The sequence below is a fragment of the Aedes albopictus genome, chromosome 1 (genome assembly GCF_035046485.1).
Source record: "Aedes albopictus strain Foshan chromosome 1, AalbF5, whole genome shotgun sequence".
In the NCBI taxonomy this organism is placed as follows: Eukaryota; Metazoa; Arthropoda; class Insecta; order Diptera; family Culicidae; genus Aedes; species Aedes albopictus.
In genome coordinates, this window is record NC_085136.1 from 76176611 (window position 1) to 76203068 (window position 26458).

The following is a 26458-nucleotide window of genomic DNA, read 5'->3' on the forward strand; positions in this document are numbered from 1 at the left end:
GCCTTCGGTGCCCCGATTTAGTTTTTTGTTTTTCATTTGCTTTTTGCGCTTTTTGGTACGGTTGATGACAGAAGAAGAAGACCCAGCTTCAGTCAGTGTGTGTAGTGACGGCTCGGCAGCTGGAGGCCAGATTTGCGCGCGCGTTGCCTTCGGTGCTCCGATTTAGTTTTTTTGTTTTTCATTTGCTTTTTGCGCTTTTTGGTACGGTTGATGGCAGAGGAAGAAGACCCGGATTCAGTCAGTGTGTGTAGTGACGGCTCAGCAGCTGGAGGCCAGATTTGCGCGCGCGTTGCCTTCGGTGCTCCGATTTAGTTTTTTGTTTTTCATTTGCTTTTTGCGCTTTTTGGTACGGTTGATGGCAGAGGGAGAGACCTGGCTTCAGTCAGTGTGTGTAGTGACGGCTCGGCAGCTGGAGGCCAGATTTACGCGCGCGTTGCCTTCGGTGCCCCGATTTAGTTTTTTGTTTTTCATTTGCTTTTTGCGCTTTTTGGTACGGTTGATGACAGAAGAAGAAGACCCAGCTTCAGTCAGTGTGTGTAGTGACGGCTCGGCAGCTGGAGGCCAGATTTGCGCGCGCGTTGCCTTCGGTGCTCCGATTTAGTTTTTTTGTTTTTCATTTGCTTTTTGCGCTTTTTGGTACGGTTGATGGCAGAGGAAGAAGACCCGGATTCAGTCAGTGTGTGTAGTGACGGCTCGGCAACTGGAGGCCGGATTCGCGCGCGCGTTGCCTTCGGTGCTCCGATTTTTTTTTTCGTTTCGCATTTTTGGTTCGATTGATGGCAGGCGATTATCCGGTGAGTTTGTTCCTTGTTATTCTCTTTCTATGGATTCTACATCAATTATTATATTAATACAATTTTATACCATATATTTATAATATCCTTTTTTCAAATATTTTTTCATTGACTTTGTATAGTTCGTCACCATGAGTGTCGACTTGGATTTTTGTTCCATTTTGTCACTGTTCGAGATGGCATTTTACAAACTATCTCTTCTTTTTATTGCATTTCATTTCTTTTGTGCAATCTCTTAACGACATACTATTTTTCTATGTATCTGTCCATGTATATTTGTTGCAAGTATTTTTATGAATAAATAATGAGCGATCACCTTACGTGGGTGGTCAATTGTTTGCTTTCCGCGTGAAGCGAGCAATAGCGCATCAGATTGCATGTTTTGACACGTCTTTTGTTGTAAATCTTGAGTGTCCACCTGACGCGGGTGGCTGATTGTTTACTTTCCGCGCGAAGTGAGCAATAGCGCTTAAGTTTGTATGTGTTGTCGCGTCTTTAATAGTAAATATTAAACGATCACCTGACGCGGGTGGTCGATTGTTTGCTTTCCGCGCGATGCGAACAATAGCACTTTGTTGCTTCATTTGTAGTAAATATTGAGCAATCACCTGACGAGGGTGGTTGGTTGTTTGCTTTCCGCGTGAAGCGAACAACATCACTGCAGTTTGCACGGCATACTGCAACTCCAAAAGGTCATATTACTTATCGAAGTGAATCCTGACCCAACGATACCTGCCCTACTAACAATCACTCCTTCCTGCAGCCTTTGGTGGAGACGTGCGGTAAACGCCAACTTTCACATAACAAAGGTTGCTATTAACATTCCTTCACTCTTCCAACCTGACTGCAAGGACGTGGCCGGCGCCGTTATTGTACTGTTAAAGAGAGCCTCTGAAGCGTGCACAGTGAGAATGTTGACCACTCCCAGTCAATTATTCAGTTGATTCATTGTGCAACTGTCATTGGTTCGAGTCAATCACGGAGTAGCAACCATAGATATGTGCAGTCAGTCTAAGCTAAGCTAAGCTATAATGAAACGCAACCGCAGAATCTTTTGTTTTGATGAAACAAGCGATAAGTTTAACAAATCCATGTTACCGTAGATTCGTTTTAACCCACTCGCAGGGTTACCAGAAGTTCAATTCAGAAATAAGACTTTCTGACGTTTGATGACGTATACAGAAAGAAATTCTGAAAACTACACTCGACATAAATATTAGAACGTTAAAATTTCCACTTTATTTCATTCGATTTTACATAAAAGAATTTCTTGCACGCGAAATTGTAAGCAAGCTCCATACTGCAGACAACCTGTAATTTTACAATCCGATGGGAAATTGTGTTGGAAGCGATGGAGGTCAATTTGTTGCAGCTTACTCGATGTAACGATTTTGAAATGTATATCTTTTTGTGGCTCCATGGGAAGATTAGTTTGTTTCCATAGGGAAACGCTTGAGGGAGAGAATGATGATAAACGTTAGGTACTCTTATGAAGCCCGTTGGTTTTCATGTGGTATCGTTTTGCACTTATCGGATCTTATCTGTCGAAGCAAACAATGCCAAACACACTCTACCAAGGAAGGAGGTGCAAGGCAGTTATTTTGTTATTATCGTGTGCCAGCGGCGGACGAATGCACACATGCATTCCGAGCACGCGTACCCTTCCGGGGGTCACGCGCGTGCCCGTATCCAAAATTCGATTCTAATGTGGCGACTGTGTCGCGTATGCGTATCTTCATCGCCATCGGCGAGACGATGGCGATGCGATAGTCGCCGGATATTAGAAACTATTTGGCCAGGCCAAAAATAGCGGCTCAAAGGTAATTTCGCTTCGCTCCTCTAGGGTTGGGCATGGTTTCTTGGGCGCAAACAAGAGACCGACTTTCTAGGCCAATCTGTTTCGCTGGTCGAGACGGTGATAAGGTTTTTTTTATTGTCGTCGTAGATTAATAGCGGAAAAACGACTTCATCGAGCGCGCCGCAAACCATTATTGACGCAATCGGTGTTCCCTTCGCGGAGGATAAGGTAACGTGTGGTAAAAACACGGGCAAAAAAACAAGTTTTGTGTTATTCTGTAATGGTTCCAACGGTTTCCGTAACTTTTTAAAAGAGCCAATTAACATCATACCACAGACAAACAGACGTATCACTTGGATAAAAATGCGATGAAAACCATCGTCACGAAAACATAATCGCCCAATGCTATTTACGCTGCCCGAGCAGAAGGAAATAACAACTCCATAATAAAATGCGTTATTTTGGCAAAATAACTGAGCAATGGAATCAGTTATTTTCATGTTATTAACATAATATATTATGTTATATACTTGTCTGTCATAAGCGGCAAAATAACAAAAGTCATAACAAAAAATGTTCCTGGAAGACCAATTTAATAACATGTTTTGTTGGCTCCAATAACAACTTAATAATAATGAATATAAAAATATTTCATTAACAAATTTTGAACTTTGGATGTTATTGATAATAATTTAAAAACATAATAAGTTATGATTATAATACACCTGAGATATAATAATGTACCTTATGTTTAATTTAAGGTATGGTAAATGCCACGAGGGAGATAGAGTGCCCCCTCTCTCCACCATAATCAACCCATTTTTTTGGAAATTTCCCCAGACTAGTCTAAAGTTTATGGTATTTGTCTAATAAACCTTTCAATAAACTCTTCCTGGAATTTTACCAACTAGTCGAAAACATCTTGTAAAATGGCTCGTTGGCGTTCTTGGAATCGTGAAATCATGTTCTTTTGGATACAGGTCGCTTAACTCCGCTGATCAATGCTGACTCTACTATCTATAACACTTAAACATTAAGCTGAGAAGCTGGTATGCTATCAGTTAGGATGTAAGGCCAGAGGGAAGAGGAAGGTGAACAGATGAGAGATTATGCATAAGCTCCCTATCACGGAATGCTGAAAACAATGTAAATCTTATGATGTAGTTTTGATTTCAAAACTTGTTATCGTTGTGGTATTGATGATTTAATATTTATGCACACTCTATAGTTCAATAATAACTAAATTTGTTTTACAACAAAACATATTATTTAAATGTTATTTAATAAACGTATACCAATATCGTGCTCATAACAAAATAAGCTTGCCCAACAAAAGATGTTATGGAGAAGTAATGCCTTGATAAGATAATGATAACAAACCAAGATATAAAAACAGGTTATGTTATTTCGTAGTTATTAATTTGATATTCTCCTCTGCTCGGGTGTATTTCGAAAACCAGCTGAGTAGATGGCGGTAGTGAGCAAACGTCAAATAGGAGCAGAAACGATGCGAGCGCCGTGAGCGAAGGATTTGCGAACTACAGTATATTTGAATTATCCGTTAAAAACTGAAACGATGGGAAGCGAGTAGAGTGAGACGTCTGTTTGTCTGTGATCATACACAGCTAGCCGCGTTCGGTAATTTTACGGAAATCTCAACTGATGAGCGTTCGGTTACGGGTTTTTACTGAAATTCTTTAAAAAAAATACCTAATTTCGGTAAAATGTTATCGTTTAACTGCAAACTCTAACGAAGTTCGCTAAAAATTGCTGACTTTACCGATTTTTTTCTGTAAAATAAACTTAACGGTTGAGAAGTCGGTGATTTTTTAAGTGTGTAGGATACTGTAAGATGACGAAGCTGTAAACTGACAGTTCAGCGAACTGTTTACATGGACTTAGTCTCTGGCGGAGATCTGGAAAAATTGTTTTACAATAGAATTTCAGTAAAACGGGAGTTGGACGATTGATTTCGTACTAAATAGTAGAGTTGAATATAATCGATGTTCCCATATCACAATAATTTCGGAACGGGAACGTGAATTTCATGTTTTTCGCCGTCCGTTCTAAATTCGGACACCTTGTAAACAGCTCGCTGAACTGCTGAACAAGGCGAGATTAGGCCGAATGCTGTCAATATCTTGGTAACCTTATTTGCAGTTTTGTTTTGATACTGCGCTCCGCTTCACCCCATTCCATTAGTAGTCTGACGTTTGAACCAATTTTAGTTTAAACAATGTGCGGATGTCAAATTCGTGTTCGAATAAGAAGCGATCAAATTAACGGAGGTAGACAGTACCAAAAAACCTCTTAAATGACAATTTCTCGATTTTTGCTCAGGCTATCCAAGCCAAAAGGAACATACCATTTGCATGAATGAAATCGAGTTCAGTTCCTTGACGTCAGGGGACGGAGATAGTCAACTGGCTCCGTAGCTTAGAGGGAAGAAGCGCCCGTCAAGCGAATTGGGAGTCGTAGGTTCAATTCCCACCGGAGCATTTGGATTTCGTTTCGGAATTCAAGTCTCAATTTGTTTATCAAACACATGTTTCAGTTGTGTGCATGTTGATATTCATTGTCTAGTCTAGTAGTTTCAGTGGTGTTTCCAGGAGGATTCAGGTGCGTTTCATGGGATTTTAGAAGCGTTTTAGGGCCTATTTTAAGCTATTTTAGAGATTTTCAGAGCGTCTCGGGAAATAAATTAGGGAGTTTTAGGTGCGTCGCAGGGAAATTTGTGGATTTTTCAGGGCGTTTCAAGGGATGTGTTTCAGGGGCTTCAGGGGAGTGTCATGGGATTTCAAAAGCGTTTTGAGGGGTTTGAGAGCGTTGAAGGGGGTTTTAGTAAAGTTTAAGGAGTTTCAGAGGTTTCAAGCGCATTTTAAGGTGTTTCATGGGGCTTCAGAGGGCTTCAGCAGGACCGAGGAGCGCTTTTGGTCGATCTAAAGAATTACATTCAGATATCCAGAATCGTTTTGAGTTATTTCAGGGCGTTTCAAGGAGTTTCAGTATTATTACGAGGTCTTTCAAAGGCTTTCGGTAGCATTTCAGGAGGTTTCAGAGGAGTTTCTGAGCGTTTTGGAATGTTTCTGGGCTTTTCATGGGATTTCAGGAGATTTCAAGGGGTTTTCAGGTGGTTTCAGGAGCATTTTAGGGAGTATTAAATGTTTTACGAGTATTTCAGCAGGGGTCTCCAGTTAGTCTAGTGGTTAAGGCTATGGATCGCCAATCCGGAAACGACGGGTTCGATTCCCTTTCCAGTCGGGAAAATTTTCTCGACTCCCTTGGCATAGTGTATCATTGTACTTGCACAGTTCAAAATTGTTACATCGCGCTCGCTGTAACAAATTGACTACCATCACTTTCAACACAATTCTCCATTGGATTGTAAAATTACAGGTTGTCTGCAGTACGGAGCTTGCTTACAATTTTGCGTGCAATAGATTCTTTTATTTAAATTCGAATCAAATAAAATGGAAATTTTAGCGTTCTAATATTTACATGAAGTGTAGTTTTCAGAATTTCTTTCTGTGTGCCTCACAGTATACAAATTCATGTAATGGCAGGCAAAGAAAGCCCATCAATCAATAACTGTAAAAGTGCCCAAAGAACACTAAGTTGAAGAGAGGCAGACCAAGTGCCAGTGGGCCCGTAGAGCCATAAAGAATAAGAAGAGTATTTCAGGACGTTTCAATGGATTTAGTGACGGTTTTAGGATATTCAAGAGTGAAGTAAGGGCTTTATGGAAGCCGTTGGCGCTTTGGAAGCGTTTGAGAGAGTTCCGGGAGCGCTTTTAGAAGTTTCAGGAGTTTGGGGAGCTTTTAAAAGGCTTTCAGGGGTTTTCAGGGAGTTTCTTGAGCATTTTAGAGGGTTTCAGATGGGTTTCAAGGGTATTTTAGAGCAGTTCATATGGTTTCAGAGCAGTTGTCTCATGTATAGTAATTTAGTTGTGTTTAATGAGAATTTCAGTACTGTTGTGGTGCTTCCTGGCCATTGAGGCCATTGAAATCCACTGCATCCCTCTGACAACTCTCCTGAGATTTTTCTGGAGCCGTCGTTGAGACCCCCTACAATATCCCCGAAACGCCCAGAAATAGGCCTTAAACTTCTTGCAACATCCTGATACGTCTTAAAACACACCACAAGCCTTTTGAAAGTTCTCTGAAACCTCCAAAGATTGCCCTGGATCGATAGTGTGTATAACATAGGCTCGGGATTTCAGTCTTATGTTTCTCCGAGAAAAAACTCCAGGGATTCGATCTAGAGATTTCTACAAGAACTCTCGAAGGAATTCAGCAATAACTCTTGGAGGTATTCAAGAACGAAGTTATGGACAAATCCTGAGGAATCCAGAAAATCTCCTGCAGGAATTTCAGGAGGAACTGCTGGAGGAATGGTACAAGGTACTCCTGAAAAAAATCCTGGACGAGTCCCAGAAGGATTTTCTGGAAGAATGCCAGATCTTTGAGGAATTTCAGAAGTAACTGCTGATTGAATCCCCGGAAGAAAAATTGGAAGTACTCCACTAGACGCCAATGGGGGAAATTAAGACGAAATTTCAGGAAAAAATATGAATAAATTCTTCTGAGGAAGACCCCGGAAAAACTCTTGGAGAAATTTCAGAAGGAATATCTGAGTGCATCTTGGAAAGAACTGGTGGAGGAATCCCAGGGGTCAAACACGCTTTGAGGTATCCCTTACACGGTTACACGGTACACGGTGCACAGGTACACGGTTGAGGTAAACCAACATCCTCGTAGAAATCCGTGAAGGAACCCCCTATGGGGAAACATAAAAGTAGTTCTGGAGGATTTCCAAGAGATCCCATAGAAAAATCGCATGCCAACTCCTGGAGGTATGCCTAACACAATTCCTAAAGGAATACATGAAGGAGTTTTCTTTATGTATGCAAACAAATTTTCTAAAAAAATCATAAAAATTATCTGAATTTATTACAGAGAAAACATAAAAAAATCTAAAAGGTTACCTAAAGTAATCTTGGAAGAAGGTCTCGTAAGATTACTCTCACAAGAAATCCTAAGGGGATTTTCGTACAAACTACTGGAAGGATGAACTACCTTAGGTATCACGAAAGAAGCTTCTCAGCGTACTGCAAGAGATAACTAGGCAGCATCGTATAAGATTACTTGGAGAAATTCCAGAAACTACCCACTGAATAATTTCAGAAGAACTTTAGAACAATTCGATTGAATGGCTACAGTCGACTTTGTGGAACTTTAAAGTCCTGAACTCCAGGATATTTTGCAGACCTTATCATGTCTAATAAAGTTAAATATATCTTTTCGTTGTATTGCTGAGCATCATGGACAACAACGACCATAAGCTTAGATTGAATGGTGATTATGGTAGATTCTGTTAACCTGGCAAGTCTTGAACTCGAGATTTTTTTTTAAATTACGCAATGTTCTACAACCATAAAATTTCTCGTTGTTGAAGTTCACCTCGGGTAACTACGGTCAAATGCGGTCAAATGCCGCATTGTTATATTGATTGGCGACTACGGCACATCCTCATAGTTGATTGCTATAGACCATGAAAAACAGCGACCATAACCCACAGTCGTACCTTGTATGGCGGCTGTAGCACTAGCAGGCTCTGTATAAAACTTGATAATGTTGTGATCCAAAACATTTGACAAGCCTAACTATGTCCTATACAACGTCAAAGATAGCTTCTCGTTGCATTTCCAAGCACCATGGATAAAAACGACAATGAACTGCAATGATTTAATAGAGAATATAGTAGATTTTGTTAGTAGACTTTGAATTTGAAGGTCCTGAACCGCAGGACTTTTGGCAATCCTTACAGTGTTCGTCAACCTGAAAAGAGCTAGCTTTTGGATTGTGGAACACTATGCATAACAAGGACAATAAACCGCAAGCGTAGATTGAATGGCAGCTGTGGTAGATACTATTGATCATGAGAGTCTAAACTCCAGCATATGTCGGATATCCTAGAACATCTAAACAACACAAAAACAGCTGGTCAGTTATATTTTGCAACTCTAAGAGTAGGGGAGCCAACATATTTTGGACACAGCAACGCATCAAATTTTTTTTTGGACACTTTCGGCAATAACAAATGGAAGTGTCCAAAATATATTGGCGTAACGCTGTGTCAAAAATACGTTGGTTCCCCTATTCTGACATACTTGTCTCATGAAGCTATTGCTTTGATTACATTCAGATGCTTACAGAGCAGCTCCATATCGTATTGAAGGCCTTTAGGTATTCTAGGTATATTGAACATGTTCATCGATCCGAATCAGTTATCTAGGACTTGAGAAACATATTTCTGATGACGAAAGTCGTTAACAATTTCATGAAGCATTTAAAAAAAAACAAGAGCCCACAGTTTCGACTGGCCACCAACAGGTGGAAGGGTACGGAAGTGGTACATTGTATCCCAAGGATCAAGGTCTTATGTAACAGTTTGAAACAAATAATGCGATATCATACGTTGGTCATGTTGTAATTTTTTGGAAATCTCATGTTGATAATGTTCTTATATGAAGTAGACTGTGTAATATCTATGAAGCGTTTTGGAAATGAATGCAAAAATTACTTCCCTATTTTTAATGTTTTCAATTTCAAGACCAAACACCTTCCCCACCTTACCCTACGTTTTCTTTGTTGGAAGCTACCGTTCGGTGCCAGCTGAGGGCACCCGGCGGGAATCAAACAGAGCGAACGCTGATCTACAAAGCTACGACGCATTCATCCATCTATGTACGTACACTCCCCACTTGTTGGTAGCACGTACAGGGGATACTCAAAATAACTGGGACAGGTAAAATTTTCACTTTTCAAAAAATGTTCAACTCGCTGTAACTTTCCGAAAAGGGCATCAAATATTCTCAAATTTTGACTGTAAGTTCATCAACTAGTTGTGTATCAGTGGTTCAAATTTGGAAAAGATCGGGCCATTGTACACGAAGTTTTAAACATTCTAGAAAAAGGTATAATCATCCGATAGCCAATTTTGAGCTGTTATATCTCCGGATTCAATGAACCGAATGCAATAAAAATTTTGATCATTTCTGACTTATATAATGAACTTTGGAAAACGGTTGACTTAATTTGAAATTATTAATAAGAAAAAAAGTTATAGCGATTTCATTTATTGTATGTTTTTTTAGTAAATATATCCCTTTTTCATATGCATCCCATTACTTTTTCAATTTAATGCCGGCTATTTGGTTGCTTTCCTTTGAAACATAAATATATTCGAGCCAATTAGAGGGAATTTAAATGAACTATAATTACTACCTCGAATTTTGAAACGATGATGAAGTTTTGGATAAATTGGTGTTATATTAGGAAAATAATCTAAACGTTATAATTTTCTTTCATGTAAAGAATTTTAAGTTTAGTCAAATGTTTTTTATAGCTCATTATATAAGTCTTAAATGATCAAAATTTCATTGGATTCGGTTCATTGAATCCGGAGATATAACAGCTCAAAGTTGACTATCGAATAATTATACCTTTTTCTAGAACCTTTATAACTTCGTGTAGAATAGCCCGATCTTTTCCAAATTTTGACCAATGATACACAACCAGTTGATGAACTTACAGTAAAAATTTGGGAATATTTGATGCTCTTTTCGAAAAGTTACAGCTTGTTGAACATTTTTTGAAAACTGAAAATTTAACCTGTCTCAGTTATTTTGAGTATCCCCTGTATGTAGACTTCAAAGAACCCTCCTTTTTCCTAGATGGAACACGAGCTCTACGGGACCGGTCGCTCCCTGCTGGGCATTAATCCACTTGGTAACGTAAATATTTTCATCAGTGCGATCGCTTCTCTTCTGGTTTCAGCAGCAGAACCAAGGAAAGACCTTGGACTGCATCAACGCCGCCGTTATAAACACATTGGACCATTGGAGCAGTCAGCCGTTCAACAACCGGAGGGCTGAATTCGAAGAAAGCACCTTCTGCCGATCGATGTACTGATCCAACGATCAGTGGATCGGTCGCTACCTTGGGGGTGCCACACTTCAATCAGCTCCATCCAATCCACCGGCTGCCCTGAGGGTCTCCTCAGTGACTGACGAGCGCGAAGACTACGATGATGCCGCTGATGATGATGATGGGTAGGACGGTAGCTGGGCGTAACGAAAGCAACAAGCTTACAGATTGTGCGCCGGCCGCGACCGCTTCCTAGTATAAAATTAACGTTTCAGATTGAACGCAGGGCGAAGAAAAAGGTGCCACGATCTTCATTTAAATCGAGACCCTAACTGTTGTTGTTGTTGATCAGCTGGGTGTAGCGAGGAGAAGCTCCGGATTTTGCCATCTGGCTTCGACGGAGGGCTTGATTGGGGTTGTATTACTGGGCGGGTAGGGATTGGAAACCAACACCCAGTCGGACCCAATAAAGTTGTTAGTGGTTTAGGTGCTGTCGCAGCAAAATCTATCAGTGGTCAGCTATCCCCTATATTTCAAACTAGCTCTCACTACCGAGCCAATCTCTTTAGATCACATCAGGCACTCATTCTCTCTACACCATTTAGAACGATCGTAGCTACAAACCCCAGATTGTCCAGTCAGTAGTGATCATACCGCGCGCGGAGAACAACGCTGTTGCGTATATTAGGTTCCGTGTGATATGAAATTTAGAATAACTAATTAAATAAAACGGAATCCGAAGTCGTGTTTTTTACCCCGCAATAAAGTGTTTCGTTCATGTCGTAAACGCCGCGAGTGATCCTTAATTACCCCGAACTCCTGAACATCTGTAAAAACGGTTACATTAAATGGTCCTTCGAGCCGGATTTCGGGGACTCTCAAGTGACCAAAAGTGACCAGTGCTATAACTAACAAAAGCACAGTTGTGCGAAGAAACCCTCCGCTTGGGTTCAGTGAACTCGACCTTCCGAACATCGAGCTCTACAGTGTGGTGATACCATTTTGGATGCTGTATTGTTCCCGGTTTGCTGATCAACGTAGTGAAGCTGTGGAGATCCAGCCCGACGACGACGACGACGGCGCAGAGATGATAACAGCAGCGTCCTGAAAACGGGGAAGTACTGGTTGTTGTGCATGATAATGATTGATGGTGGACTCTATGCATGCGAGTCACTGGTGCAAAGCGAAATTGATTGTGACCAATAAATGATGCCTAGGATCGCATGAAGGTGTTTCTATCTCCATATGAAAATTGTGGGTGTAGGTGAGCCTCTGTGTCTACCATCTCTACGGTTGGTCTTTTAAATCGCTGCATTTCTGGTTCTGGTATTCTGCTCGGTTGGATCCCCTCGCTGCTGTCAATGGTTGTTGCCCTTCCCCCAATCTCTGTCAATACCGCGGGTCGTGTGGGACGTCGAGTTGATAATTCGCGTTTCGGGTGCACAGTGGGAGTGATTTGCAGTGAGTGAATTTGTGTGATCAACAACTGAATTTCTGTGAACTATCAGTGATTAAAGTGCAAAAATGGAAAATGAACTACGAAATCTAGTCAAACAAGAACGAAATAGTTTAAAAACTTTTGAAGCAGTGGAATGTTTTCTCGATAATTTTGACTCTAGTGTGCATAGTGTTGAAGTTGAAATTCGTTTGGAACGTCTGGAAGCTGCTTTCAGCGAATTTCACCGTGTTCGAAGACAAATTGAACTGATTACAGAAGATGTAGAAGAGGATGAAGAAAGTGAAATGGAGAAAACACTCAGTGAAACATCGCAGGCTCGGCTCAAGCAGAAGGAAGCAGAGAATGAGAAGGTCGTGCTGGATGTCGAGAACAATTATTGTCGTTTGAAAGCTGCATTGATGAGCCGATTATCGAAACAACATTCAACTCAGCCCAACCTGCAGCAACTAACGGCTCAAGGTACTTCAACTGGTCTGTCTCGTGTCAAACTTCCGGAAATCCGTCTACCAACCTTCGGAGGACATCTCAAGGACTGGGTGACCTTTCGCGATACTTTTCGGAGTTTGATCCATAATAACCCACAGCTAACGGAAATGGACAAATTCACGTATCTACGGTCATCGCTCAGTGGAGAAGCTCTTCAGGAGATCAATTCCGTGGAAATGTCAGACGTCAACTATGTGGTTGCCTGGACGATGCTGGAGAAGCGATATGGAAACAAGAAATTGATTGTTAAAGCCCATCTTGATGCCTTGTTTTCGATTGAGCCCATACGCAGAGAAGGATACGAGTTGCTCAGTCGTCTAATCAGCGATTTTGATAAACATCTTCTCATGTTGGATAAAGTTGGAGAAGACACAAACAACTGGAGCACCATTCTTGTCTACATGGTGTGCTCTCGTTTAGATTCCACCACGCTTCGAAATTGGGAAACTCACCATAACTCAAAGGAAGTGCCCAAGTACAAGGACCTCATGCATTTCCTAAGAGATCAGTGCTCCGTGTTGCAGTCTGTGGCTCCAGCTAAGGCTATCGTCGTCCCTGAGAAGAAGGCAAAGTTCTCCGTCACCAACTCTGTTGTTCAACCAGCGTTCAAGTGCCCATTTTGTGGAGAAGGATTCCATTCTGCTTTCCGATGTCTGAAGTTCCTGAAACTGAAGGTTCCCGAGCGCAGCGAAGCAGTACGAAGAAGTCGGCTTTGCCTGAACTGCCTATATCCTGGACATCAGGCGCGTGTATGCAGTAGAGGAGCATGCCACCATTGCCAGCAGAAGCATCATTCCCTGCTGCACCCGGAACAGCAGCCACCAAGCGAACATCGGAACAGATCCTCCGTCCCACAAGGGCAACCTAGACCCTCAGCAGTCAATCAGCAGCAACCACAGACACAGTTACCAAACCAGCACCAACCTGCACAAGCTCACACTACACAGCAACCCACACGCACACCTTCCGCATCACACTCGCAATCCACCGCACAACCATCCACCTCACATCAATCAAGTACCAATCAGAACACTGTAGCCCTGCCGACAAACACACAGTTTTCTACGCAAGATATTCTATTATCAACTGCTCTTGTCTGCGTACAGGACAGTTACGGCAATTCGCGACTAGCCCGCGCGTTGCTAGATTCGTGTTCGCAGTTTTGCTTTATGACAACACAGTTCTCTAGCAAACTGAACCTACAAAGTTCGGCTGAACATATGTCGGTTCAAGGCATCGGTGGTTCTGTAACCGTAGCACGGAAGTCGGTGAAAGCGACAGTCCTCCCTCGAATTTCGGATTTGTCACCATTCCACGAGGAGATGACTTTCTACGTCTTACCCGAACTGACTGCAACCTTACCAGCACGGAAGATTAACGTCGTCAACTGGAATTTCCCGAGCAACATCACATTCGCCGATCCGCAGTTCCACGAGCCAGGTCGTATAGATCTAATCATTGGAGCAGAACATTATCTGGATCTGCTCACCGACGGTCGGGAGAAAATTGTGGATGGAGGCCCTACGCTGCAGAACACAGTTTTCGGATGGATAGTGTCTGGTCGAGCAATCGATCATTCGTTATCAGTGCAGCAAACGTCAGCATATTCCTGCACACTTGCGAACCTACAAGAACAGCTATCAAAGTTTTGGGAACTGGAAACCTGCCACACCCATTGCACTCAGTCTGTGGAAGAAACCGCATGTGAAGCATACTACGACCAAACAACCGTTCGCGATGAAAGTGGTAGATTCGTCGTCACTCTTCCCAAGAGAGATTACATCGTTGCTCAGCTCGGAGAATCAGAAGGCATTGCAACCAGAAGGTTTCTTGGCTTGGAGAGAAGATTTCAACAGAATCCAGAACTGAAGGCAGCGTATGCAGAGTTCATCCGGGAATATGAACAGCTTGGACACATGGTGGAAGTTCCAGTTTCGGCATCACAAGGCAACGAAGTCTCCCCTGTATACTACCTTCCTCATCATGCAGTATTCAAACTAGACAGCACCACAACCAAACTGCGCGTGGTGTTTGATGCGTCTTGCAAAACCAGCAGTGGAGTTTCGCTCAATGATGCGCTAATGGTCGGCCCCGTAATCCAAGAAGACTTGATCTCCATCACTCTCCGGTTTCGGCTGTTTTGTGTGGCAATTGTGGCGGACATAGAAAAAATGTATCGCATGATACTTGTCCAGCATGGCGACCGATCTCTCCAGCGAATTGTTTACCGAAGCTCACCCGATGAACCCCTAAGAACGTATGAGCTGACTACCGTCACTTACGGCACAGCTGCAGCTCCGTATCTGGCGACGAAGTGCCTTCAGCGACTAGCAGATGAAGAAGCATCCAAGTTTCCACGTGCTGCGAAGGTACTACGAGAAGATTTTTATGTCGACGACATGTTGACCGGAGCGAACACCGTAGAGGAAGCGAAGCAGTTGGCGGAAGAAATGGTGGAACTCACTGCATCCGGAGGATTCAACCTACGAAAATGGAACTCCAATAGCAAGGAGCTGCTGGCACAACTGCCACAAGAACTGTTGGATAGCCGAGCATTGTTAGAGCTGGATTCATCGTCCTCTCCAGTGAAGACACTAGGCTTGCAATGGGAGCCACAATCAGACAGCTTCCGATACGACTCACCACAGTGGAATAACGATGTTGTTCCAACCAAACGTATAGTTCTCGCTGAAGCGGCTCGGTTATTTGACCCACTAGGCTTGATCGGTCCTGTAGTCGTTATCGCAAAAATCTTTCTACAAGAACTGTGGAAACACAATTGCGGCTGGGATGATCCATTACCTGAAGCGATGCAACAATTTTGGCAAGAGTACAGGTTGAACTTGACCGCCCTGTCCTCCTTTTCGATTCCACGCTGGATTGGATACAAGGCCGAAGCAGTTTCAATGGAATTGCATGAGTTTTGTGATGCATCGGACAAGGCCTACGGTGCGTGCATCTACACACGTTGCACGCTGATGGATTCTTCAGTAGAAGTACGCTTGCTAATTGCCAAATCCCGTGTTGCGCCGTTGGAGGACCTTAAACGGAACAAGAAGAGACTGTCAACCCCTCGTCTTGAGCTTTCGTCCGCATTGCTACTTTGTCATCTGTACGAGAAGGTCAAGGCAAGCATTCGCATTCCCCATAACGCAAGCTTCTGGACCGATTCGACAATCGTTGTGCATTGGCTATCCTCTTTGCCCTCGAGATGGCAGATTTTCGTAGCCAATCGTGTTTCCGAGATTCAGCACATCACCAAGGGTTTCGTTTGGAATCACGTAGCTGGTGCGGAAAATCCGGCGGATGTCATTTCTCGAGGTATGACCCCGGCTCAACTACTGTATCACACAATTTGGCTTGAAGGTCCGGCATGGCTGCGTCGAGACCGCAGCACTTGGCCGGTGGCAAGCCCCGAAGAGGATTTCGATCGAACATTACTGGAAGAGCGAAGCGCAGTTGCAATCCCAGCTCAGTCCAAGCCAAACAGCGAGTTATTCGGTCTACATTCGTCTTTGTTCGTATTGGTGCGAAGAATTGCATGGATTCGCCGTTTCATCCACAATTGTCGACGCCCAGAAGAAGTACGCAGCGGAAACATCAACCACATCGAACACCAAGAAGCCATGCTGTCGCTGGTACGTCTGGCCCAGAACGAATCGTTTCCAGAAGAGATTTCTGCACTACAGCGCGGAAATCAAGTGAAACCGTCATCTCCAATCCACAAACTCTGGCCAATACTCGTCGAAGGTGTACTGCGTGTCGGTGGTAGACTTTCAGAAGCACCTGTGTCATCAACTCGTAAGCATCCAGCGATTCTCTGTTACCGGCATCCCCTGAGCAAACTGATCGTAGTAGACTACCACTTGAGGCTGTTTCACGCGGGTCAACAGCTGCTAACCAGCAGTGTACGAGAGAAGTAGGGGAAAAGCGGGTAACACCGTCAGGGTGGGTAAGCCCGTCACCCCAATGATTTTACCAGAAAACAGTGATTTAGTAGCTTTTTGGCCACACGCCTCATTTGTTTTTACCATTTTTACTCTTTCGAGACAAATGATACCAAAATTGACCTGTCAAACACGAAGAAAATAAACAAAACAAACGCACGCGTCATTGTACCAACGGCGGATGTAATATTTCCTCGGTAGAATTTAGCTTCTGAAATACAAAAGAAGCGCAAAAAATAACTTTCATCAATCATGTATTCTCATCTGTACTATTCTTTAGTGCCAAGATTCATTGAATGGTCAGTTTCAACAATTATTCAGAAATTACGGTGTAATTTGAGAAAAGTGGCCTTTTCGGGTAAGCCCGTCACTCATCGGCGGGGGTAACACCGTCATGCTCTTCGGATGACCGGATGTTTGTTGAACTAGCTAGGCATTCCCATTAGATGCCACGCAACTCAAACTGATGACCAACCAGGGAAATTTCTATAGGGGTCGCCCATAAATGACGTAGCATTTTATGGGGGGGGGGGGGATGAGTTGGAGTTTCAAATTATGCTACTAGCTATGTACGTATTGGAAAGTAGTCTACGAGGGGTGGCAAGGGGTGTCAAAAATCGTCAAAAAATGCTACGTCATTTATGGACGACCCCATATGGGTTTCTCCTGGAATTCCTGCGGGTTTTTTTTCTAAGGCTTCTTTCAGTATTTCCTACGATTTTTCCAACTAAATCTACTAGGATTTCTCCAGGAGTTCCTGCTTGGACTCTTCCTGTTCCTTTCTGGACCTTCTAAGGGCATAATTTGTGGATTATTTTTTCAGCGATTGCAAATTCACTAGAGCCGCCTAGTGGCAGAATTCTGAACCACGTGTCCTGTTTTATGTAAGTCTATGTCATACTGATCAACTTTGCCGAAGACACCAAATCATTGGATTCTGAGATATGAGGTTTGGAAAATTTACATGCCCACTAGCGCCGCCTAGTGGAGGAATTTAGAACTTTGTACCTCATCATCTGTAAGTTATTAGCGTATCCAATATTTTTTCCGAAGACACTATTTCTAATTATCAGGGTCTTGAGCTGTCGCACATCGTAACGTTTGCTTGACAACCTAATGGTTCCTGTAGTGCAATTTAATATCAAACTGTTGGTGGCGCCTCTGGCGGCCAAGTTACCAACTAAACATATGAACCTAAGTTCTAAATGGTAGATCTTTTCAAACCCTAAAACTTTGCCGAAGAAAGTATTGCGCTCTCTGTTAACACACCCGGGATAATTGGCCACACCCCCATAAGCCCAAATCCCATGAGCTTAGTCCCCTATTAGGCGAATTCCAATTGCGCCCCCCGACCAATGATTTTACAAGAGTATCAACTGTAGAATGATTGGTAAATCCTCACTGCACTTCAAAAATGTATTGAAAATATTTTAAAATTGAAATCTTCAAAAGTAGTACTATAAAAATATATATGACGGACTTACCCCATAGGGGTGACGGTCTTACCCGCACTGAATTAAAAACATGAATATTTATTATGGTTGTGTTATGTGCATTGTTCGCCAGAATTAACATAATTTGACAATTCCAATGCACAAGTCTTATAAAAAACTAATGAATCAAATAATCTGCGTACTGAAAATATCAATTTTTGCCCTACATTTATTTTGAAAAATCCAAATGCTTAAGGTGACGGGGTTACCCCTTCCTCCCCTACTGGCCCACTCAAATCCGTCGACTAGCAAACACGATTATCCACGAATGTGTATCATGTTTCCGTAACAAGCCGAAGGTGTTAGATCAGCTCATGGCAAACCTACCGTCAGAACGTGTATCGCAAGCACCGCCATTCGTGAAGGTTGGTGTGGACTATTGCGGGCCATTCTTCGTTGCCAACTCCAACCGACGCGCAGCTCCACGGAAATATTTTCTCGCTGTCTTCGTGTGCTTGGTGACTAAGGCAGTTCACCTTGAACTGGTTGGAGATCTGACCAGTGCTGCCTTTATTGCTGCGTTCAAACGTTTTGTCGCACGTCGAGGTAAACCCGTCCTGGTAATGTGTGACAATGCTCTCAATTTTGTCGGAGCAAGACGTGAGCTCAGCGAATTGCACCGATTGTTTCGCAACCAACAATTCCAGGAGTCAGTTGCAGAAAGCGCAGAAGAAGACGAAATTGAATTCCGATTCATTCCGGCAAGATCGCCCAACTTCGGCGGCCTCTGGGAGGCCGCGGTCAAATCGTTCAAAGGCCATTTCAAGCGCACCGTCGGGTCGAAGATTCTGCCATACGACGCCATGCATACAGCAATCGTGCAAATAGAAGCGATCCTGAATTCCCGTCCGCTGACACCCGTTAGCAGTGATCCAATGGACTTCGAGGCATTGAACCCAGGTCATTTCCTCATTCAGAGACCACTAACCGCTGTTCCCGAACCAGACCTCAGCCATCTTCCGAAAAACCGCCTTTCACTGTGGCAAGAAATGCAAGACTTCGTGCAGCACATGTGGAAAGTATGGTCAAGGCAATACTTGTCCGACCTCAACAACCGAACGAAGTGGACACGTCGGCGAAACAATATCTCTGTCGGTACAATGGTTGTTGTAAGGGAAGATAATCTTCCCCCACTGAAATGGAAGTTGGGGCGAATAGTACAGGTCCACGTGGGTACCGATGGAAACATCCGCGTGGTTACGGTTAAAACACAGGATGGCCTGTTCCGTAGAGCAATATCCAAGATATGTGTCCTTCCCATCCGGGACAATCAAACTGATTCCACTACTGAAGATCATTGATTCTATTGCTTCAGCGCTTCGGCGCTTACTGTCAAACCAATTTGGGATCCATAAGCCGTTCCAACCAGTGTCCAGTCCTGTTCAGTAGTCAAGCATGTATTCTGTCCGTCCATGATGTCCTGTCCAGTTCAGCATTACTTCAGTATCGTCCTGTGAGGTCTGGCACAACCGTGTCAGCAAGTCCAAATGTCCTGTCCAATCAGTGTGCCCAAATGCAATTTACTGTTGCAATGCCATTTGTCATCGTAGTAGAAGAAGTTGTCCAGTGTGTGCAGCCTATCCAATGAAGGGGATCCATGGTACCACCCCTCTCAACGTAACAATTCGGATCACCAATGGGTTTGGCCAACTCAATTCGGTGACTTCCTCCAAGTTGAAGTCCGTGCTGCCGCACAACAGCCTCGACGAAATTCTACGAGCAACCATTCCTACGACGAGAGTCGTCGTCACCGGCGCCGAGGGCGCTCGCGGAGGCCAGGAGGCCTCCGCGCCAGGCAAGTTTCTTTCAGTTTGGGTTATATAGTTGTAAAAGCACCCGTTCATCTTATAGGGCAATGGCACCGGGTCAGGAGACCCTCAGATCGTCATCGACATCTAGTATCTGTCATCGTTGTCATCAGCGCCGAGGGCGCTCGCGGAGGCCAGGAGGCCTCCGCGCCAGGCAAGTTTCTTTCAGTTTGGGTTATATAGTTGTAAAAGCACCCGTTCATATTATAGGGCAATGCCACCGGGTCAGGAGACCCTCGGATCGTCATGGACATCTCGTATCAGTCATCCAGCCATCCGTTTGCTCAAGCATCATCGTGGAACAAGGCTCAGTCGCATCCTGTGCAAGGTCTTCGTCAGGAAGGTCACCTCGGTTCGGTCTCAGATGTATTCCGAAGTTTCCCCAGCGTACAACATTACTCCGATCGGACGGATCGTAAGTGATGCTCCCAGAAGTCGTCGTTCAACAACCAAGTCGCAGCCATCTGAAGTCAAACCAGCAATATCAACAGCAGCAGCAGTTAGTGTCAGTACAGAACTACGGTTCCTTAGTGTCGAATAATGTACCGTTAGAATATAAGCATTACGTGTATAGAGATGTAGAGTAGGGAATTTGAAATCGATATTTCAAGGCGGCCGGTATGTCGCAGCAAAATCTATCAGTGGTCAGCTATCCCCTATATTTCAAACTAGCTCTCACTACCGAGCCAATCTCTTTAGATCACATCAGGCACTCATTCTCTCTACACCATTTAGAACGATCGTAGCTACAAACCCCAGATTGTCCAGTCAGTAGTGATCATACCGCGCGCGGAGAACAACGCTGTTGCGTATATTAGGTTCCGTGTGATATGAAATTTAGAATAACTAATTAAATAAAACAGAATCCGAAGTCGTGTTTTTTACCCCGCAATAAAGTGTTTCGTTCATGTCGTAAACGCCGCGAGTGATCCTTAATTACCCCGAACTCCTGAACATCTGTAAAAACGGTTACAGGTGCATTGGAGGAATTTGGATCAATTTGCTCTCATCAAACGCAATCAAAATCCTACCTGCTGGAAATGGCCATCAGTAAAGTGTCCTAGAATGTTAAAAAAAATAAGACTTCACTGTCATTGTATTTTCTATGTTCCATCATTAAATCATATACATTCTATATTTTTCCTGTTTTTCAATCTCATATTTCATATTCTTAGTATGGACTACTTATTTTATCTTCTTTCTTTTTTTTTTGTAAATAAGTGTAGAATTAGCATAAGTTGAAATACACAAAAATAAAAAAAATAAAAAATAAATCTTTTGTATATTTATGTACATATCTTTTGTCTCTGTTTACTTTACTATTTTCGGCCTTTTTGATTCTCTTCGCTGTTTTCGCTATATTCCATCTTCTGTCTGCTGATATAAACTAACTATCTTATTTTTATCCTCACTTTTCCGCTTAATTTTGTTTAGTTTCATTCTTCTGTCTTTTATATGCCATTTTTTTAATTCTTCTGTATGTTGTTATGTATCTTCTGCCTTCAATAAAATTCAATCTTCTAGCTGTTAGCCCGTTGAAACGCCTTAAAGTCACCTGAAACCTAAGCTGAATTACGAATGAGGTTTGAATTTACCTCCTGAAATATATTGGAATGCCTTGGAACGCTTTGAAACCGCACAGAATACACCCATGAAGCACCCGTAAACTTTCCTTAACCCTCTAATACCCTACCCCGCCTTTAGACGAAGAATAGTTTGACCATTTTTGTAATTTTTGTTTCGTGGACAATTGAAACTGTTATATTTTTGGCTGATATTTGTGACTGTTCTGTATATCTCCAAATAGTTTTTGGTGTCTTTGAAAGCGTATTTGCATTTTTTTTAAATCAATAAAAAAATTATGTTTTATTCACTTTTCAGAAGTCATTGTTTATTTTGTATTGAATCGCTACATTTGACATATTTTAATTTATTCACAAATCATTCTATCATAGTAAAATAGTTAAAGGAAGTCGAATACACTCTAAAATTATTTCCCTTATAATTACACGGAAAATAAAATTTTCCATGAAAAAAAAATATTTCAACAATATTCAAAAAATCTCAAAATGTTTCCGTCCCATAGAATCCGTATCTCAAAAAGGGTTCCAAGAAAATATAAAAGTGTGGGGATGTTCAAGAATAAAAATTAGAAAATCAAAAACCGAAATTCACTAAATCGAGAATTAAAAAGAATCATCTTCCAAAACATGTTTAAATCGATTTTAGATGACGAAAAATTATATTTAGATCAAAATTAAAATAAAATTGGGTATTAGAGGGTTAAATACACTGGTGCCCCCTAAAATCCCCTGAATGGAAACCCTTCTGAAACCCCTCTGAAGCTCTCATGATAGTATTTTAACCCTTTGAAGCCGGAATTTTTCCAAGTGTTATTATGGAGTTTTTTCTACGTTTTTCTATAGTTTTGGTAGTCAAAAGCATAAAAACGGTAGAATTTTGTGATGAATATTTTTCTGGATATCTTAGGTCATTCAAACTATTCTTGGGCTTAGATCCTTAAGTCTATGGGTGTAACAGCAGCTTATTTCATTATACAAAGCCACAAATTGTGATCCAGTAAGTCTTCTGAAAGTTCAACAGACAGTATCAGATCAGTCGGGATATCCTAGGTCCTCCAAACTGTACTTGAGTTTAGATCCTTAAGTCTACGAGTGTAACGGTATCTTCTTTCATTATACAAAGCTACGATTTGTAAGTCTTCTGAAAGGTTAATAGACAATATCAGATCAGTCGGGATATCCTAGGTCCTCCAAACTGTACTTGAGTTTAGATCCTTAAGTCTACGAGTGTAACGGTATCTTCTTTCATTATACAAAGCTACGATTTGTAAGTCTTCTGAAAGGTTAATAGACAATATCAGATCAGTCGGGATATCCTATGTCCTTCAAACTGTTCTTGAGTTTAGATCCTAAAGTCTGCGGGTGCAACGGTAACTTCTTTCATTATACAAAGCTACGGTTTGTAATCTATCATGTCCAGTAAGTCTTCTGATAGGTTAATAGACAGTATCAGATCAGTTGGGATATCCTAGGTCATCCAAACTGTACTTGAATTTAGATCCTCAAGTCTATGGGTGTAACGGTAACTTCTTTCATTAAAAGCTACGATTTGTAATCTATCATGTCCAGTAAGTATTCTGAAAGTTACAATGGTTGTTTTTATCAACTAAGCTTCATAATAGTATGGAAGCCCATAATATCCCAAAAATATATAAAAACGCTTATTGTTCCTCCAATTGCTTTGGTAAGTACAGTTGATTATATAACACTGCTGAACGTAGTGGCAAAAGCTATTATCATAAGTGTAGACCTGGAGCTATGATCTCCGGAGTAGTGTTGTTGATCTGGATTATCTCAAAACTATCTTTAAATGACTCATGATTAGCCAGGGGGATTACAGACTACAGTTTAAAGTTCATTGTGAGATTAACTACTGTTACTATCAAGAGCTAAACTTCAGGATAGTTTGGACGACCCTCAACATCCCAAAGGTTTATTATATTATAATATATAATAGTCTTCAGATTGGTCCATTCACCGCGATTGATTATGAAACGTTATTCAGTATATCAGATATAGCTGATGTTACGAGTGTAGACCTGAAGTTCTGTACTCATAAATAGTTTGACTGACCTGAAACATTCCCATAGTGTCTCTAAATGACATTTCAGATTTCAAAAGCTTCACGGATCTCATCAGATTATGCTTTGGTGAAACCACGTAAAGTTTTTCTTGTGGATTTGAAGGATTTCATTATAGAACAGTTTGGACGAACCTCAATGTCCCAAAGGTTTATATTAACCCTCTAATACCCAATCCCGCCTTTAGACGGGGTATAATTTGAGCATTTTTGTAATTTTTGTTTCGTGGAAAATCAAAATTTTTATATTTTTGGCTGATATTTAGGACTGTTTTGTATATCTCAAAATAATCTTTAGTGTATTTTGAAACATACTAACATTTTTAAAAAATCATTGAAAAATTGATGTTTTAGTCACCGTTCAGAAGCAATTGTTTATTTTGCTTTGAATCGCTACAATTAACATATTTTAAATTTTTCCCAAATCATTCTATCCTAGTTTAATAGTTTAAGGGAATTGAATACACTCTAAAATTATTTTCCTTAAAATTACACGGAAAATAAAATTTTCAATGAAAAAAAATAAAAATAAAAATATTTCAACAATAATCATAAAATCTCAAAATGTTTTCATCTCAAAAAATCCGTACCCCAAATAGGCTTTCAAGAAAAATATAAAAGTGTGGGAATGTTCAAAAATAAAAATTAGAAAAATCAAAAACTGAAATTCACGAAATCGAGAATTAAAAAGAATCATCTTCCAAAACATGTTTAAATCGATTTTAGATGACGAAAAATGATATTTAGATCAAAATAAAAAATTTGGGTATTAGAGGGTTAAGCTAGTAGACTTCAGATAAGTCCAGTAACCACGGATAAATATACAACGTTACTCAGTGTAGCAGATATGGATGTTGTTACGAGTGTAGACCTGATGTCCTGAACTCCAAGGTTGTTTGGCTGACCTGGAATATCCTTGTAGTGTCTTTAAATGACATTTGTGATTTGAAGAGCTTCGCGGATCCCAGCAGATTATGCAATAATATTATTTATGGCGAAAACACATGAAGTTTTTCTTGTAGATTTGAAGGACTTTATTATAGAGAAATTTGGACGAACCCGAATGTCCAAAAGATTTATAATAAGCTAGTAGACTTCAGATTGCTCCAGTAGCTGCGGTTGATTATACAACGTTACTCAATATAACAGATATGGCTACTGTTACGAGTGTAGACCTGAAGTTATGAACTCTAAGATAGTTTGGCTAACCTGAAATATCCCTATTGTGTCTATAAATGACATTGTAGCTGTCAAGAGCTTCACGGATCCAAGTACGTTATGCAATTCTATAATTTGTGGCGAAAATACATAAAACTATTCTTGTAGATTTTAAGGATTTCACTATAGGACACTTTGGAATACCTAGAACATCCCAGAATATAAAACACTTTTTTATTCTTGACGAAGGCTGAATAACTATAAACGTAAAACATATCGAAGATTAGCTATTAGAACAACTGGTTACTGGTTAACTGGTATGTCAATTATTTCGTTTTTCCAAATTTCATGGTGTTCAGAATGTTCTAGGATATCAATGAAGTCCCAAATACAAATATTCCCTTTTTACCCTAATAGAGGACCCAATTTTCAACAGCTTTGTCGAAGACAGTATTCTGTTTTATCGACTGGGTGAATTTATACAGCCGTTTCTATGTTTGGATCATATGTATATGACCCCTCCGTCTCCAAAGGGTTAATGCCTCTGAAATCACCTGAAATCTCTTGAAAGGGCCTTGAAATACCTCTATAATTCCTATGAAATCACTGGAAGCACTCCTGGTACCCCATGAAGCTTCCTTTTCCGCTGGAGCTCACTCTGAAACCTCTTGACCCCAAGATTCTTATGTATTTGTGTTTTTTTGAACCTTGTATTTTCCATCACTGGTTTTAGGTTTTATCTTTTATCCTTCTTTATTTTATCTTCTATAATCTTTAATCCTCTATCTTCTATCTTCTTTCTTTTTTCGTCTCTTTCCTATCTTCTCTCTTTCATGTTTGACATTCTACCTTCTACATTTTATGTTTTGTAACCCATTCTAACCGTCTTCGGCAAACTTTGCTTTGCCTACTGTGTGTATTTGACTTTTTCCGTTCAAAAGATATTAAAAATTGAATAAAAAAATATTTTTCCGTGTTTTTGCCTCATAAACCTTCCTTGGGTGAACGTGACTACTATTCTATACTTCTCTGTCTTCTTTCTTCTACCTTCCAGCTTCTACTCTTTGTCTTCTATCTTTTATAATACGTCTACTATAATCTATCTTCTGCAGTCTTTTTTATCTTCCCTGTATTCCTCTTCTAGATGTTTTCTATCTTCTATATTTTGTCTATCATTTTTTACTTTTTGTATTATTTCCTGCTTTCTCTCTTTTCCATTTTTAATCTTTTGGCTTCTGTTGGACATCTTCTGTTTCATATTTTTCGTCTTCAATTTTCTATCTTCCATTTTCTATATTCTTTGTTTCTTTATTTCTATATGTTCTATTGGTTATATCTTCAGACAATCATCTTTTTTCACTTTCCATTGTCTGTTTCCTATATTTTATCTCTTATTATGTAGTTTATGTCTTATCTTCTGTCGCGACTCATCAATCTCTAGGCTTTTTCTTCTACATTTTGTTTTTTCTAAACTTAAACCTCCCATATGGGATCATTGGCACCATTTTTCAACATTATCTTCTTGTATAATCAGACAAAAAACAACTAAGAAGGAAGAAGATAATGTTAATAAATGGAGTATTATAGTATGTTCTATTTTTTCTCCTGCTTTTCAGTAAATTTTTTGCACATTATTATCTGGTTTTTGGCATTTGTCTTCGATAATCTATTTGTCCCTTATTTTGAGTATTGTATTCTCTACCTTCTATCTTCCGTCTTATTCGTTCTCAATTCTGAGTTTTGGTTTTTACTGTCTATCTTCAATATTTGATCTTTTATCGCTTGTTGTCCATCTTTTACTGATTATCATTTGTTTTTTACCTTTTATCTGCATTTTCTGTCCTCCTACCGTCCATCTTCTATCATTGTTCGTTCAAGTCTTCCATTTTCTGTCTCCTATTTTTTTTGATCTGCTATATTCTGC

The 26458-nt window shown here is 40.9% G+C and overlaps 3 protein-coding genes across 3 annotated transcripts in view; all 3 read left to right on the top strand.

Annotated features, from left to right (window-relative positions):
- The window catches only part of LOC134285016 (homeobox protein 5-like), a 231767-nt gene that overhangs the window by 145240 nt on the left and 60069 nt on the right, over window positions 1-26458 (top strand). The window lies entirely within an intron of this gene.
- LOC134288650 (uncharacterized) lies at window positions 12264-16388 on the top strand. Its single transcript, XM_062854087.1, has one exon. It carries the CDS (start codon window positions 12264-12266, stop codon window positions 16386-16388), a length of 4125 nt encoding a protein of 1374 aa, XP_062710071.1.
- LOC134288652 (uncharacterized) lies at window positions 18220-19206 on the top strand. The gene has a single exon (XM_062854090.1). The coding sequence runs from the start codon at window positions 18220-18222 to the stop codon at window positions 19204-19206; it is 987 nt and encodes a 328-aa protein (XP_062710074.1).